We start from the raw sequence: 14,695 nt of genomic DNA on the forward strand, positions 1-14,695 counted from the left end.
GCTAGAGGCTTTGGAAGTGACACAGTTTTAGGATTGTGTTTATTTTGTCCTTTTCTCCCCCCAGGTGTTATGAAGAATACTGTGTTATTGCTGCTATTCTGGCAAAGAGAACGGGGTATCCCCAAACAGTCTAAACCCATTTCCCAATCTGAGGACGAGAGTCGGGTGAGGACCAGCAGCTTTGCTTCCCAGTGCCTGTGCTGGGAGGTTTCTGAATAGGCAATTTAGGGGAGTGGGTGCCCATGGCTCAAAGCAAATGGGGATGGGAATAAACGGAAACTGCCTATGATTGGATTTATTTCTAAGAGTTTTTAGCCACGATTTTATTGAAACATCTCTGATTACATCAGATGATCTCTGAGGATGGCAGACCCTAAATATGCATTTTTTTTTTTTTTGCAAACTTTTTATTTTGCCTTGGGGTATATCCGATTAACAATGCTCTAATAGTTTCAGGTGAACATTGAAGGGACTCAGCCATAAAAAGACATGTTCAGTTCAGTTGCTCAGTCGTGTCCAACTCTTTGTGACCCCATGGACTGCAGCACACCAGGCTTCCCTGTCCATCACCAACTCCCAGAGCTTGCTTAAACTCATGTCCATTGAGTCGGTGATGCCATCCTGCATTTATACCTCTTCCAGATTGCGAGGTAAGCCATGTAGTAGAGAGACAGGGCTGAAATTGGGGGCCTGGGGGTGACATGAAAGATGATGATGATGATGGGACTTTCCTGGTGGTCCAGTGGCTAAGACTCTATGCTCCCAATGCAGGGGGCCCCAGGTTCAATCCCTGGTTGGGGAACTAGATCCCACATGCCGTAACTAAGAGTTCGAATGCCACAACTAAAGATCCTGAAAGCCACAACTAAGATCTATGGCAGCCAAGAAAAATTAAAAAAAAAAATAATGATGGCAAAAGCCAAACTCCTGTGGACTCAAAGTCACATTAGGACACAGACTGGACCTGCCAGAGAGAATGAATTTGTTATCACATGATGAGATATGTGTGTGGTCTGGGAGTAAAAACAGAGTCTGGCATTTAGGAAGGCTGTATTTAACTTCTGCTACTTATTACAGCTTTAGGGTATCTGAAAAGTTGCTTAACCTTATTGGGCCTTAGTTTTTTCATCTGTAAAATGGTAATAACAGGGTTACACACCTCAAAGGAATGTGGAGGAGGTGATATGAGATAATGCACAGGAACGTTCTTAGCCTAGTGCCGAGCACCTGGAAGTGAACAGGGCATTCAGGACATGCCCAGTGAATGCTGGTCAGCACCGCTGACCTTGTCATTATCGCTGATGGGAATAGTTTATAAATGTGTTATCGTAAAATGTTCTTCATCTTCACATATAGGTGAGGCTTCCCAGGTGGCGCTAGTGGTAAAGAACCTACCTGCCAAGACAGGAGACGTGAGATTCGGGTTCCATCCCTGGTCGGGAAGATCCCCTGGAGGAGGGCATGGCAACCCACTCCAGTATTCTTGCCTGGAGAATCCCCATGAACAGAGGAGCCTGGTGGGCTACAGTCCATAGAGTCGCAAAGAGTCGGACATGATTGAAGCAAGTTAGCACACATAGCAAGTAATACTTCTAAAAAAAAAATAAGAAGAGCTTCTTGGTGTATTTTAACTTGAGAGGAGGGCAGGACAGAAATGATGACCCACGCATTGCATCTGAGAAAGTGGAAGCTTATCAGGTGAAGGGGCTTGTTGGAATCCAGCAGGTGGGGCAGGGTCAGCCAAGCATGTGGCTCAGGTCTCTGCTCTATGTTCACAGCATCCTGGGAGTCCACCAAGAGGCAAGATGCCCCAGAGTGGAGAGCTGGAAGCCTGCCCGTGAGACAGGGTGCCAGGATTCTAATCTGGTCTGGTCTGGTCTATTCATTTACATGCTGTTTGGGACCCGTGTGGATTTTACAACCCGTGTAGGTGGTGGCCTAAGACAGCCATGGTGTCCAGTGCCAAGTGAAGGGCCTGTCAGACTCATCCGAGGAGTTCCTTAGGTCTAAAGGGAGTTCCAATGTTTAAATTGCTATTACACACAGAGAGAACAAACATATGAATGCCAAGGGAAGAAGGCAGGGTGGGATGAATTGGGAGATTGGAATTGGCATACAGACACTACTGATACTACGTACAAAATGGATAACTGGTGAGAACCTGCCGTATAACACAGGGAACTCTGTTCTGCGGTGACTAAATGGGAAGGAAATCCAAGGAAGAGGGGATACATGAATACCTGTGGCTGATTCCCTTTCCTGTATGCCTGAAACTAGGACAGCACTGTAAAGCAACTATAATAAAAAAAAATACACAGGAAAAGAATCTAAAAAATAAATAGTTATTACAGAACAACTTGCAAACGAATGGAAAAGCAGAGATTTAGAAAATGCTGAGCCCCCAACGATCCTCACCCCACCCCAGTCTGAGTTTGTCTGCACTTCAGGCCATTTCCCTGCTCCCTGACGTTTTTAAGGAAATCTTTGGGAAATGAACAAACAGTACAAACATTCCCTGTGATTTGGATCTCAGAGGTCTGAGTGCTTGGGGGTTTATGGTTCTCAAGGCCGTCCCCTACCACCAGGCAAGATGGAAGGACAGATTCCCCTGGGGCTGCTGAACTGGGTGACCTCTGAGAGCTCCGTCATTTACAAGCAGGGGATTTTGTAGGTGACAGTTGGGCAGTGAGCTCTGTGAGGGGAGGCGGACAGACCCTTCAGCTCTGCGGGTGTGTTAGAGGTTGTTGGGGGGCTTCCCTGGTAGCTCAGTGGTAAAGAATCTGCCTGCCAACGCAAAAGACAAGAGTTCGATCCCTAATCTGGAAAGATCCCACATGCCAGGGAGCAACTAAACCTATGGGTCACAACTACTAAGCCTGGGCTCTGGAGCCTGGGAACCACAACCTCTGAAGCTCTGCATGCCCTAAAGCCCATGCCACACAACGAGAGAAGTGATCACAATGAGAAACCCTCACACCGCAACTAGAGAAATCCCACACAGCAACAAAGACCCAGTGCTGCCAAAAATAAACAAATAAATATTAAAAAAAAAAAAGAAGAGAGGGCTTCAGGGGCTTGGGGAAGGACCTGCCAGCCAGGCGGTGGCAGGACGAACAAAGAGGAAAGAGCCTGGAGGAGGGAGGCTTGTCCGCTGGGCATGAGCAAAGACCGTTCTGAGACAGGACATTTCATGTCCGTGCAAGCTAATGATCTGTGGTCACCTACCCATCGCCACCATCGCCTGCGACCCCGCATGGGCAAGACGCCTACCGTTCATCTCTCTATCCCCAGAGCCTGGTGCAGTAACTGCCAATTTGGGCTGATTTTATGAAATTGATAACATCCGACTGGGCTTTACCTTCAAAATATCCACTTTATGACTCCTCATGTACAGGAGGGATTCAATGAATGTCCACTGAAGGGACAAGCACAGACATAGCTATAACAGCACTGATGTGCCAGCAACCAAGCTGGGGTTTCTGGTCAACCCCAAACCAGGGCCAAGCGGCCGTGATCCCGGCAACCGAGGAAGCTGAGACAACACACGTGCAAGATTGCAGCCCAGTGAGGACGATTACTCCACGTCCAGTGTGAGCAGCTGATTATGCCCATTACTGTCCAGGGCCAACCGCTTCCTGACAGCAGAAGTAGGATTTGAACCCAGGCTGGCCTGGGCCCCCAGGCTGGCTCCAGTCACGCCGCCTGGCCAAGGAGTGTCCATCCTGGAAACGCAGTAACCAGAAGCCTTTAAAAAGAGGGCTGGGTCAACAGGGTCACTACGCGAACATGTGAAAACTACAAACAACTTGGCAAGTCCTAGACAATGAGTAACTTCAGGGTAAGGAACAGAATTGGGGTAACTGGTATGAATTCTGGGGGCAGAGCCTGCAGTATTTCATGGGGCATGTGTTTTCCATCTCTGACTGGGCCTTTCTCTGCAGAGTGAGAACAAGCAAAGTTTAAATGTCTCTTACCTCTTTGCTCTGTCTTTCTCATCTTCATCCATTAGATTGTCTCTGCAGTTTTTCCTGCCCCAAAAAAAAAAAAAAAGAACAGATGATGACTGTCTGATTCTCAACCTTTCTCCCAGGTCTTTCTGGTTGCCATCATTATTGTTGTTTTTGTTTAGCCCCTAAGTCGTGTCCGACTCTGCTACCCCATGGAACATAGCCTGCCAGGCTCCTTTGTCCATGGAATTCTCCAGGGAAGAATGCTGGAGCGGGGTGCCATTTCCTTCTCCAGGGGATCTTTCCCACCCAGGGATCCATTCCAGGTCTCTTGCACTGACAGGCAGATTCTTTACTACTAAGCATCATTTGGGGCTGATCTATTAAACCACATGCTTTAGTCCATAGCTTCTCAAACTTGCTGGTTCCAGCAACCATTTTCATGCTCAAAAATGACTGAGGGCTCTGAAGAGCTCTTGTGTATGTGGGTGAAAACTGAAAAATCTTAAAGATACAAGCATGCTGTCCATTAGGCTTCAGAGAGATGTAGCTGACAGATGTTAAGGCATTTCTGGAAAAGTCCACCATAGGGACTTCCCTGGTGGCCCAGTGATTAAGACTTTGCCTTCCAGTGCAGGGGGCACAGGTTCCATCCCTTGTCAAGGAACTAGATCCCACATGCCTTGCAGCCAAAAAGCCAAAACATAAAACAGAAGCAATATTATAACAAATTCTATAAACACTTTAAAAATGGTCCACATCAAAACAAACAAAGATAATAAAAAGAAAAGTCCACTGCATACTCATGGGAGTGAATAGATAGATGATATGCCAACATTAGGAAAATCATTTTGATCTCATGGAACCCCCTAGTTCCCTAGATCACACTTTGGGAACTGCTTTCTGGGCCTAGCTCAAAGCAGCATCTGTTTATTTCAAGCCTTAAACCTGAAAGCTGCTCATGACATTATTTATCTGTTCCTTCAAATATACAAACTCCTCTTAGGCAGCCTGGAGGAACTGGGGCCCCAGATGAGTATAATTGCTGCCCTTTAAAAAAATATCTATTGGAGTACAATTTCTTTACACTGTTTTCTTAGTTTCTGCTGTACAGCAAAGTGAATCAGCCATACATAAACATACATCCCCTCCTTTTGGGGATTTATTTCCCAAGCATGTCACTTCAGAGCATCGAGTAGAGGTCCCTGTGCTATACAGTAGGTTCTCATTTTACACACGGTACCAACAGTGTATATGTGTCAACTCCAATCTTTCAATTCATCCAAGCCACCCCTTCCCCCTTGGGGTCCATATGTTTGACCCCTATGTCTGTGTCTCTATTTCTGCTTTGCAAATAGGTTCATCTGCACCATTTTTCTAAATTCCACATCATATACGGTAATATATGACATTTGTTTTACTCTTTCTGACTTAATTCACTTGGTATGACAGTGTGGTGAAAGCATTTCCTTTAAGGTCAGGAACGAGACAAGGACGTCCCCTCTCGCCACTGTTATTCAATATAGCGTTGGAAGTCCTGGCCATGGCAGAGAAGAAAAAGAAATAAAAGGAATCCAAATTGAAAAAGAAGAAATAAAACTGTCAGTGTTTGCATATGACATGATACTATACATAGAAAATCCTAAAGATGCCACCAGAAAACTTCTGGTGCTAATCAATGAACATGGTAAAGTTGCAGGATATAAAATTAATAGACAGAAATCTCTTGCATTCCTATACACTAACAATGAAAAATCAGAAAGAGAAATTAAGGAAATAATTCCATTTACCACTGCAATGAAAAGAATAAAATAGCTAGGAATAAAACTCTCTAAGGAGGCAAAAGACCTGTACTCAGAAAACTGTAAGATACTGATGCTGTCCTTTTTTTTTAAAAGACATATACACTCCCCAGACAGTCAAGGCACATAGATGTGAAAAGTACCAATCCAGGAACGTTCTCAAAGCCCCAAATCATCGAGATGGCCTTACCATCTGGGCCTTCACTTTCCCAGGCCACTCACTAGAAGCCTCTCAGGCTCACTGACCAGGGGTCCTCTTCTCCACGCAAGCCTCCGATCCTTGGAGCCACATTCCTGATTCCCTTTCCTTCACATGCCCCCCAGGGTCCCTTCTATCTCGGGGGCTCCCCCTCCAGCCAGGCCTCCATGCAGAAAGACTATCAGGATGTCCTGAGGCCAGAGTTAGGTGAACTGGAGGCAGGAACATGCAGCAAAGTGTGATGGAGACACGGGCAGGGACCACGTGGAAATGGAGGCACCATGGTCCATGTACTTCTGGTCTCCAAGCAGAGGGTCTGACGGCAGGACTCCAGAATTGACACTTTGAAAATGCACTAAAGTCTACTCTTGAAATTCCAAGTTCCAGATCACAATTTTTTAAATGAAAATAACTCATTTCATGAAAAAGACAGTATGCAATTTTTTTTTTAACAATAAAGTTATCCAGATGCTACTTCTTCCAATCCACTATCATGTCTGCAAGCTCAGGTCCCTTTATTTTTTAGTTGGAAGATGCTTGCTTTACAGTGTTCGTTGGTTTCTGCTTAAAACAGCGTGTACGGCTATCAGTATACGTATACCAGCTATGTTGGAAAAAAACCTGTTAGTTGCTCAGTCGTGTCTGACTCTTTTTTTTTTTTTTTTTGGTGTCTGACTCTTTTTGACCCCATGGACCATAGCCTGCCAGGCTCCTCTCTGCAAGGGATTCTCCAGACAATAATACTGGAGTGGGCTGCCATTCCCCTCTCCAGGCGATCCTCCCAACACAGGGATCAAACCCGGGGCTATATCAGCTGTATGTATGCATATGTACCCTCCTTCTTGACCCTCCCTCTCCTCCCCCACCCCACCCTGGGCCCGATCCTGCCACTCCACGTTGTCAGAGCACTGAGCTGGGCTCCCTGTGTTAAACAGTAGCTTCCCACTGGTGGTGACAAGAACATTAAAAGAAAGAATTATTAGAGGCCAAGCTTGTTCATGAACATGGCTATAAAAATTCTAAACCAAACATGAGCTAATCCAATAGAACCATGTATAAAAATGATAACCTTAAATAACAATTCTTCATGGGAACAGATGAATCTTTGCTCTGAGATAATTTCGTTGTGTGGCGTTCATCTGCTGTGAGCCCAGACACCAATCTGAGCCAAAGAGGAAAAGGAATTGTGCAGCCACAGCTCAACTGTTTACGCACAAGCCCCGGTCGGCAGGCATATTTTAGTGATAGATTTGCGAGACACGCCATTCGGCGGTTGAGGCTTGTATCATAATTAAAGTGGGCTTAGCACATCTGCAAACAGGCATCTGCTTAATGTTTCCCATATGGAATCTGTTCAAAGCTTTGAGACATGGAAAATGTGGTCCATTCATTTAATGATGTGCTACCCAGGTCTGCACTCCAAGGAACGGGGTGGTGTCTGTGTGCCGAGGCCGTGAGTTAGGCTCCAGCCATGGGGAAAGGGTAAAAGGCATGCCTTTCCCCAGCTGCCCCTGGACAGAGAACATTCACAGGAGGATGCGAGCTTCAACCTGCTTTGCTGAGGATCTGAAATCCTGATTGGACAACTGAGGTTGCGTCGTCATACACAGCTCAGTTCAGTTCAGTCACTCAGTCTTGTATGACTCTTTGCGACCCCATGAATAGCAGCACGCCAGGCCTCCCTGTCCATCACCAACTCCCAGAGTTTACTCAAACCCATGTCCATCGAGTCGGTGATGCAATCCAACCATCTCATCCTCTGGCGTCCCCTTCTCCTCCTGCCCCCAATCCCTCCCAGCATCAGGGTCTTTTCCAGTGAGTCAACTCTTCACATGAGGTGGCCAAAGTATTGGAGTTTCAGCTTCAGCATCAGTCCTTCCAATGAACACCCAGGACTGATCTCCTTTAGAATGGACTGGTTGGATCTCCTTGTAGTCCAAGGGACTCTCAAGAGTCTTCTCCAACACCACAGTTCAAAACTATCAATTTTTCGGCGCTCAGCTTTCTTTACAGTCCAACTCTCACATCTGTACATGACCACTGGAGAAACCATAGCCTTGGCCAGACGGACCTTTGTTGGCAAAGTAATGTCTCTGCTTTTTAATATGCTATCTAGATTGTCATAACTTTCCTTCCAAGGAGTAAGCGTCTTTTAATTTCATGGCTGCAATCACCACCTGCAGTGATTTTGGAGCCCCAAAAATAAAGTCTGACACTGTTTCCACTGTTTCCCCATCTATTTCCCATGAAGTGATGAGACTAGATGCCATGATCTTAGTTTTCTGAATGTTAAGCTTTAAGCCAACTTTTTCACTCTCCTCTTTCACTTTCATCAAGAGGCTTTTTAGTTCCTCTTCACTTTCTGCCATAAGGGTGGGGTCATCTGCATATCTGAGGTTATCAATATTTCCCCCGGCAATCTTGATTCCAGCTTGTGCTTCCTCCAGCCCGGCGTTTCTCATGATGTACTCTGCATATAAGTTAAATAAGCAGGGTGACAATATACAGCCTTGACTACTCCTTTTCCTATTTGGAACCAGTCTGTTGTTCCATGTCCAGTTCTAACTGTTGCTTCCTGACCTGCATACAGGTTTCTCAAGAGGCAGGTCAGATGGTCTGGTATTCCCATCTCTTTCAGAATTTTCCACAGTTTATTGTGATCCACACAGTCTAAGGCTTTGGCGTAGTCAGTAAAGCAGAAATAGATGTTTTTCTGGAACTCTCTTGAGTTTTTGATGATCCAGTGGATGTTGGCAATTTGATCTCTGGTTCCTCTGCCTTTTCTAAAACCAGCCTGAACATCATACACAAAACTTCTACAAATGACTAATAGGTATTCTGTATCAACCTTGGCAGCTCTGATTTCTCTCTGTGTGTCCTTAAACACTTCCTGAATCCACAAAGCCCTGATGCTCTACACCCACTTCCTCTTCTTTCCTGTCCCTCCCATTTCCTTGCCTGATAGGCTCCACTGCACCTGGGGAAACAGAACACACCTGAGCCAAGTTCCCTGGAAGAACCTGCCCGATAAACTCTGTGCTGACATCCTGTTTAGTGCTGTCTTCTATGCCTTCCTCATGTCCATCAACAGAAGAATGGATAAAGAAGATGCTGTACATACATACAATGGAATATTACTCAGCCACAAAAACGAATGATATGACAATGGACCTAAGATTTGCAATGACATGGATGGACCTAAGATTATCATACTAAGCAAAGTAAGTCAAAGACAAATATGACATGATATCACTTATATGTGGAATCTCAAATAATGATACAAATTAACTTATTTACAAAACAGACACACATTTTGAAAAGAAATTTATGCTTACCAAAGGGGGAAGGAGGGGGAGGGGAGGGAATAAATTAGGAGGCTGGGGTTAATATACACACAACTGTATATAAAATAGATAATCAACAAGGACCTTATGTACAGCACAGGGAACTCTACTCAATATTCTGTAATAAGCAATATGGGAAAAGAATCTGAAAAAAACTGGATATATGTGTATGTATAGCTGATTCACTTTGCTGCACACCTAAACCTAAGACAACACTGCAAATCAACCATACTCCAATATAAAATGAAATTAACAAGTAAAGTGCACATTGAAAAACCCAATCGGGGTAAAGTACACATAACAAAATTGACCGTTTTAAAGTGTACAGTTCATAAGCATTAAATACACTCACACTGCCATACAACAATCACCACCATCCACCACCAGAGCTCTTTTATCTTGTAAAACTGAAAATCTGCTCCCATTAAATACCGAAGCCCCATTTCCCCTCCCTCAGCCCCTGATAACCACCATTCTACTTTCTGTCTCCAATTTTGACAGCTCTAGGGCCTTCATCCCCAGGTGGCTCCGTGGTAAAGAATCCACCTATCAATACAGGAGATGCAAGAGACACAAGTTCAATCCCTGTGTTGGGAAGATTCCTTGGAGGAGGAAATGGCAACCCACTCCAGTATTCTTGCCTGGAGAATCCCATGGACAGAGGAGCCTGGCGGGCTACAGTCCATGGGGTCACAAAGAGTCAGACATGACTGAGCAACTAATCACACACACACTTCTTTGGGGCCTTCATATAGGTGGAATTATACAGGATTTGTCCTTTGGCAATGGGTTTATTTCACTTAGCATAACACTCTCCAGATCCATCGTGTCTTGGCGTGTGTCAGAATCTCCTTCCTTTATGAGACTGAATCATATTCCACCGTATGCATAGACCACCTTCCGTTTACCCACCCTCTGTCCATGGATACTGGGTTGCTTCCTCCTGTTGACTGTTGTGAGAAACATGTGGATCCCTCCCCTCTTGTATTTTTGAGTCACTCTTTCACCTCGTGATGAGGAGGAGCTAGAGGAGCCCAAGGCACACAGGGAAGAGGGCAAGGGGAAGAAGACAAGTCCCATGAGAACAGGTCAAAGGAACCACGGAGAAGTTAGGGGGTGACAGCTACGCTTCTCAACTGCATAAAGAGTTTCCAACTTCGTTCTTCTTTGTCAAGATTCCTAGTTATTTTAGTTCTTTGCATTTCCATGTAAGTTTCAGAATCGACACCGTCCATGTCTATAAAAAATGGCTGCTGTGATGCTTATTGGGACTGTGTTGACTCTAAAGATCAGTTTGGGAAAAACTGATCCGTAACAATGCTGAGGTTCATGCGCGGAGCATCTCTCTGTGCAGACGCACTGAAGTGTCTTTACTGAAGCATGAAGATGATACCCACGTGCGTTCTTCTATGATTCAACAGATACTCCCCAAGAGTCGAGGCTCCCATGGCACCTAGGTGGTGAGGGGCAGGCAGGGCAGGGGGGCAGCGTGATGGGGGGGGTTAGCACGGGGAGACACCCAGGGAGACTGGCTGGAGCTGGCCTCTGCTCTGAGTGACACAGGAAGGCACTGGGGGTTCGGATCAGAGGACTGGCTTGTCCACCTACAGCTGTGACTTTTTTTAGATTTTTTTTTTTTGATGAGGACAAATACTAAAAAAAATTTTTTTGTATTGAGGTATGGCCAATTAACAATGTTGTGATAGTTTCAGATGAACAGTGAAGGGACTCAGCCGTATGTATCCATTCTCCCCCGTGTGAAGAGCTGACTCACTAGAAAAGACCCTGATCCTGGAGAAGATTGAGGGCAGAGGAGAAGGCGGTGACAGAGGACGAGATGGATGGATGGCATCACTGACTCAATGGACACGAGTTTGAGCAAATTCAGGAGAGAGTGAAGGATAGGGAAGCCTGGCGTGCCGCAGGCCATGAGGTCACCAAGAGTCGGACAGGACTGAGAGACTGAATGATAACATTCTCCCCAAAACTCCCCTCCCATCCAGGCTGTGATGAGGACCATTTTTAAAGTCTTTACTGAATTTGTTACACCACTGCTTCTGCTGTATGGTCTGTCTGCAAGGCATGTGAGATCTTGCTTCCCAACCAGGCATCAAACCCACCCCGCTTACATTGGAAGGCAAAGTCTTAACCACTGGACCACCACGGAAGTCCCCAGCTGTGACTCTTCAAGAGCTTAATTATGTTGGCAGGTATGAAAGCGCCAGCACAAGCCTGGTCCACAGCAGACACTCAACATCTGGTTCCCCACTTGGATGGCAAGGGCTCGGTACAAAGTGCCTTTACCCATTACCCAGGCCACGATGCCCAGCCCAGCTCCTGACCCACATCAGATGCTCAAGACATACATGAGGAATGAAGGAGGAGAGGGAGGGAGGGAGGGAGGAAGGGAGGGAGGCACAGGGGGAGGAGAGGAAGGACACAGCCAGGACCAAACCCTGTCTGAATCCTCACAATACCGAGTAATACTAACTCCCACAAACCCCTCAGTGATCATGGTTAACCCAGGGTACCAGCACTTACAAGGTACATCTGAAGGTACACGCTACTGACAAAAGAGAAAACTCGCTTTAACCAGCACCTTCAAGAGGAGCCAATGGCTTCCCTACCAACCCTCAACCAACACCAGGTTCTGGAAAACCATCGTCTCATCTCCATGCAGCTCTGTGGGTGGAATGGGCCACAGTCTCTGCTCCTAAAGGAATCAGGAAGGCCAAGCCGCCCAGGGACCCTGGCTCCGTGTATCCTTCAGTTGACCCATCGCCTGCTAAGAACATGTGGGCCTCTGACCACAGAATCAGACCAACTTCAATTTTAGTTCAGACTCACTTGTTCCATGACCTTAAGCAAATCTCTGCAGCTTCATGAGTCTGTTCCCCTCATTCTAACAGGAGGCCACCAGGTAGAAAACGTGTGAGACATAAAGGAGAGATGCCCATGAACAAGGAGGGCCAGTGTGTGCCCCACAGCACAGAAGCATCAGGAGAGCCCTGTTCACCCACATCTGCCCCAGGTGATCACCCTGACCTCGACATTCCCGCCGTGGTCCTGGGCCCCCCTCCAGCCCATCTTTCTCCTTGTCTGCCTTAATGAACACACTCTGCCCAATGAGAAGACCACCACAGCGCGAAGGGGGTCACACCAACCTCAGGTTTCAGAGGGGGGTGCTCCAGATCAGGGAAGGAAGTGCTGTATGGGGGGAAGAAGCTTTCCCAGCCCCAGAACCAGACAAGAGCTCCCACCCCGCCCCCTCCAGAGACCACCTGCGGCTGCCAGCGAGCAGGGCTGTGCAGTCCCTGACTCGTTTGTCCCTGGCACAAAGAGAACATCGCAGATTCCAGCTACCATTAAACACAGTGTCATCCGTGACAATGAGTTAGAAGGCCAGCCGTAGGAACTGGTACTTCAGCCTGTCACAGGCCTTTGGGCAGAGTGGGGTTACTGTGTCTGCCTACTAGTCACTGTCAAAACCTCTGTGTACTCATGGAAGACAGAGAGACAGACACATACACAGGGGTGCCGCCTGAAGCAGCCAGTGGTAATTCAGTAGAACCTTAGGTCCTTCTGAGGATGAGAGGCAGAGGGAAGAGAGCGTGAAAGGAATGCAGGGGGACATGACCGAGGACGCCCTCGATGAATATCTCGTGGCTTTAACTGAACAGAACACCACAAATGAGGTCTGCAGATGACATCGCCGCGACCTAGCTGAAATCTCTGCCTCCCAGGGGCTCATGCTCACAGACACCCGCTACACCGTGGATCACACGCTGGCCTTTGAACAGGGACCGGCAAGCCGCAGTGCTGCTGCTTTCTCAGGCCCCACCTGCCCCGAGTCCCGCAGGGTGTCAGTGGGGACGCCGGGCTAATGCATCACACAGGGGACAGGGCCCCCTGGGGGCTGGCAGCTCACTCCTGGGGCTCAGAGAAGGCTGTGAACATCCCACGCAGTAAGGCATGTCGGTCCCCTGAAGCAAGGGTTTTCTGTAAAGAGCCACCTGCTGAGTATTTTAGATGTCAGGCTTCCCCGATGGCTCAGATGGCAAAGAATCTGCCTGCTACGTGGGGGACCTGGGTTCAGTCCCTGGGTCAGGAAGATCCCCTCGGGAAGGGAATGGCGACCCACTCCAGTACTCTTGCCTGGAGAATCCCATGGACAGAGGGGCCTGGTGGGCTACAGTCCATGGAGTCGCAAAGAGTCGGACACGACTGAGTGTTAACTTTCACTTTTCATCCAATCTCTGCTGTATCATAGTGTGAAAGTGCAAAGCTGTGTCAGTGAGCAGGCGCAGCTGTGTCCCAATAAAACTATTTGTAACAACAAGCTGGGGATGAGACAGAATTCCTAGAATCAGTGCTCAGACTTTCTCTTCAGTATCTTTTTAATTCTGAACTCTTTATACAGCCAGCCTAGAGAGGCCCAGTGGGTCATTCTGCATCATGGTGAATTCCCCCTGAAATGGCTACCCTGGGCCTATTGCATTGCAAGGTCCATGTTTTTTTTATTTCTATTTATTTATTTATTTATTTATTTTGGTCCACGTTTTTTAAAACTAAAATCATGATATTTTCAAATTGTGGGAGAAATGGTTTGAATGACAAGCCCTGAGGTAGCTGGAAAATCTGAATATTCCTCCTCACTGTACCAACCAAACCTGGTGGCTTTCAGTTATTAAAAATAAAAAATATTGCAGATTCACTTTGTTATGCAACTGAAACTAATACAACACTAGAAAGCAATTATACTCCAATAATAAAATACAATTTTTAAAAATAGAAAAACTACTGCAAACAAGAGCAAGTGGAAACTCAAAGATATCTCCCCGGTTGGCTGGGGCTTATTTATTGTCAAGAGCATGAGCGCCTTGTCAAGAGCCCAGCCAGCGCCTGGCAAGAGGACCTTGTGTCGTCTTGGATTAACATCTGCATCTTCCATGTGGGAGCTCAGCAATGATTTTTCCTTGTTATATTTAAGAAATAAAAAGCTCTGAAAAAACAGTCGCTGATAAACTGCGGTGCGGACTTGTCTTCCTTTGTCCTTTTGCGGAGACTAGGAAATAATTTCTACATTTTAATTCTTCCTCTCCAGGGCATGTTGTTTCGGTCACAATGATTCATTCACTGGGGGAAAAAATAGTTCTTTTAAAGGAAATGGATGGTGCCAACCTAGAGCCACCCACTCTTGCAACCCCAACTCTTATCAAGCGGAGCCATTCTCAGCACCATCCCTCACATTCTGTGACTTGGGAAAGTTGAGGTGGACGGGTCTACTTTTCACCAAAGCTTTCCCCACCCCTCCTGGCCAGCTGGCCAGGGCCTCACAGAGCTGGACTCCTAGGAAAAACTGAGGAGAGCCCCCGACTCAGTGAGGTCCCGTGACCCTATGAG

General features: G+C 46.7%; 1 protein-coding gene across 2 annotated transcripts in view; it reads right to left on the reverse strand.

Moving 5' to 3' along the window:
* The window catches only part of NPAS2 (neuronal PAS domain protein 2), a 192,723-nt gene that overhangs the window by 114,267 nt on the left and 63,761 nt on the right, over nucleotides 1-14,695 (reverse strand). For both annotated transcript variants that reach the window (XM_043918575.1, XM_043918574.1), the window contains exon 2: nucleotides 3,975-4,028. In XM_043918575.1, coding sequence (XP_043774510.1) covers nucleotides 3,975-4,006 — 32 coding nt within the window. In that variant the 5' untranslated portion in view covers nucleotides 4,007-4,028. The remainder of the gene's footprint in view (nucleotides 1-3,974; nucleotides 4,029-14,695) is intronic.

This window comes from Cervus elaphus, chromosome 11, assembly GCF_910594005.1.
Source record: "Cervus elaphus chromosome 11, mCerEla1.1, whole genome shotgun sequence".
In the NCBI taxonomy this organism is placed as follows: domain Eukaryota; kingdom Metazoa; phylum Chordata; class Mammalia; order Artiodactyla; family Cervidae; genus Cervus; species Cervus elaphus.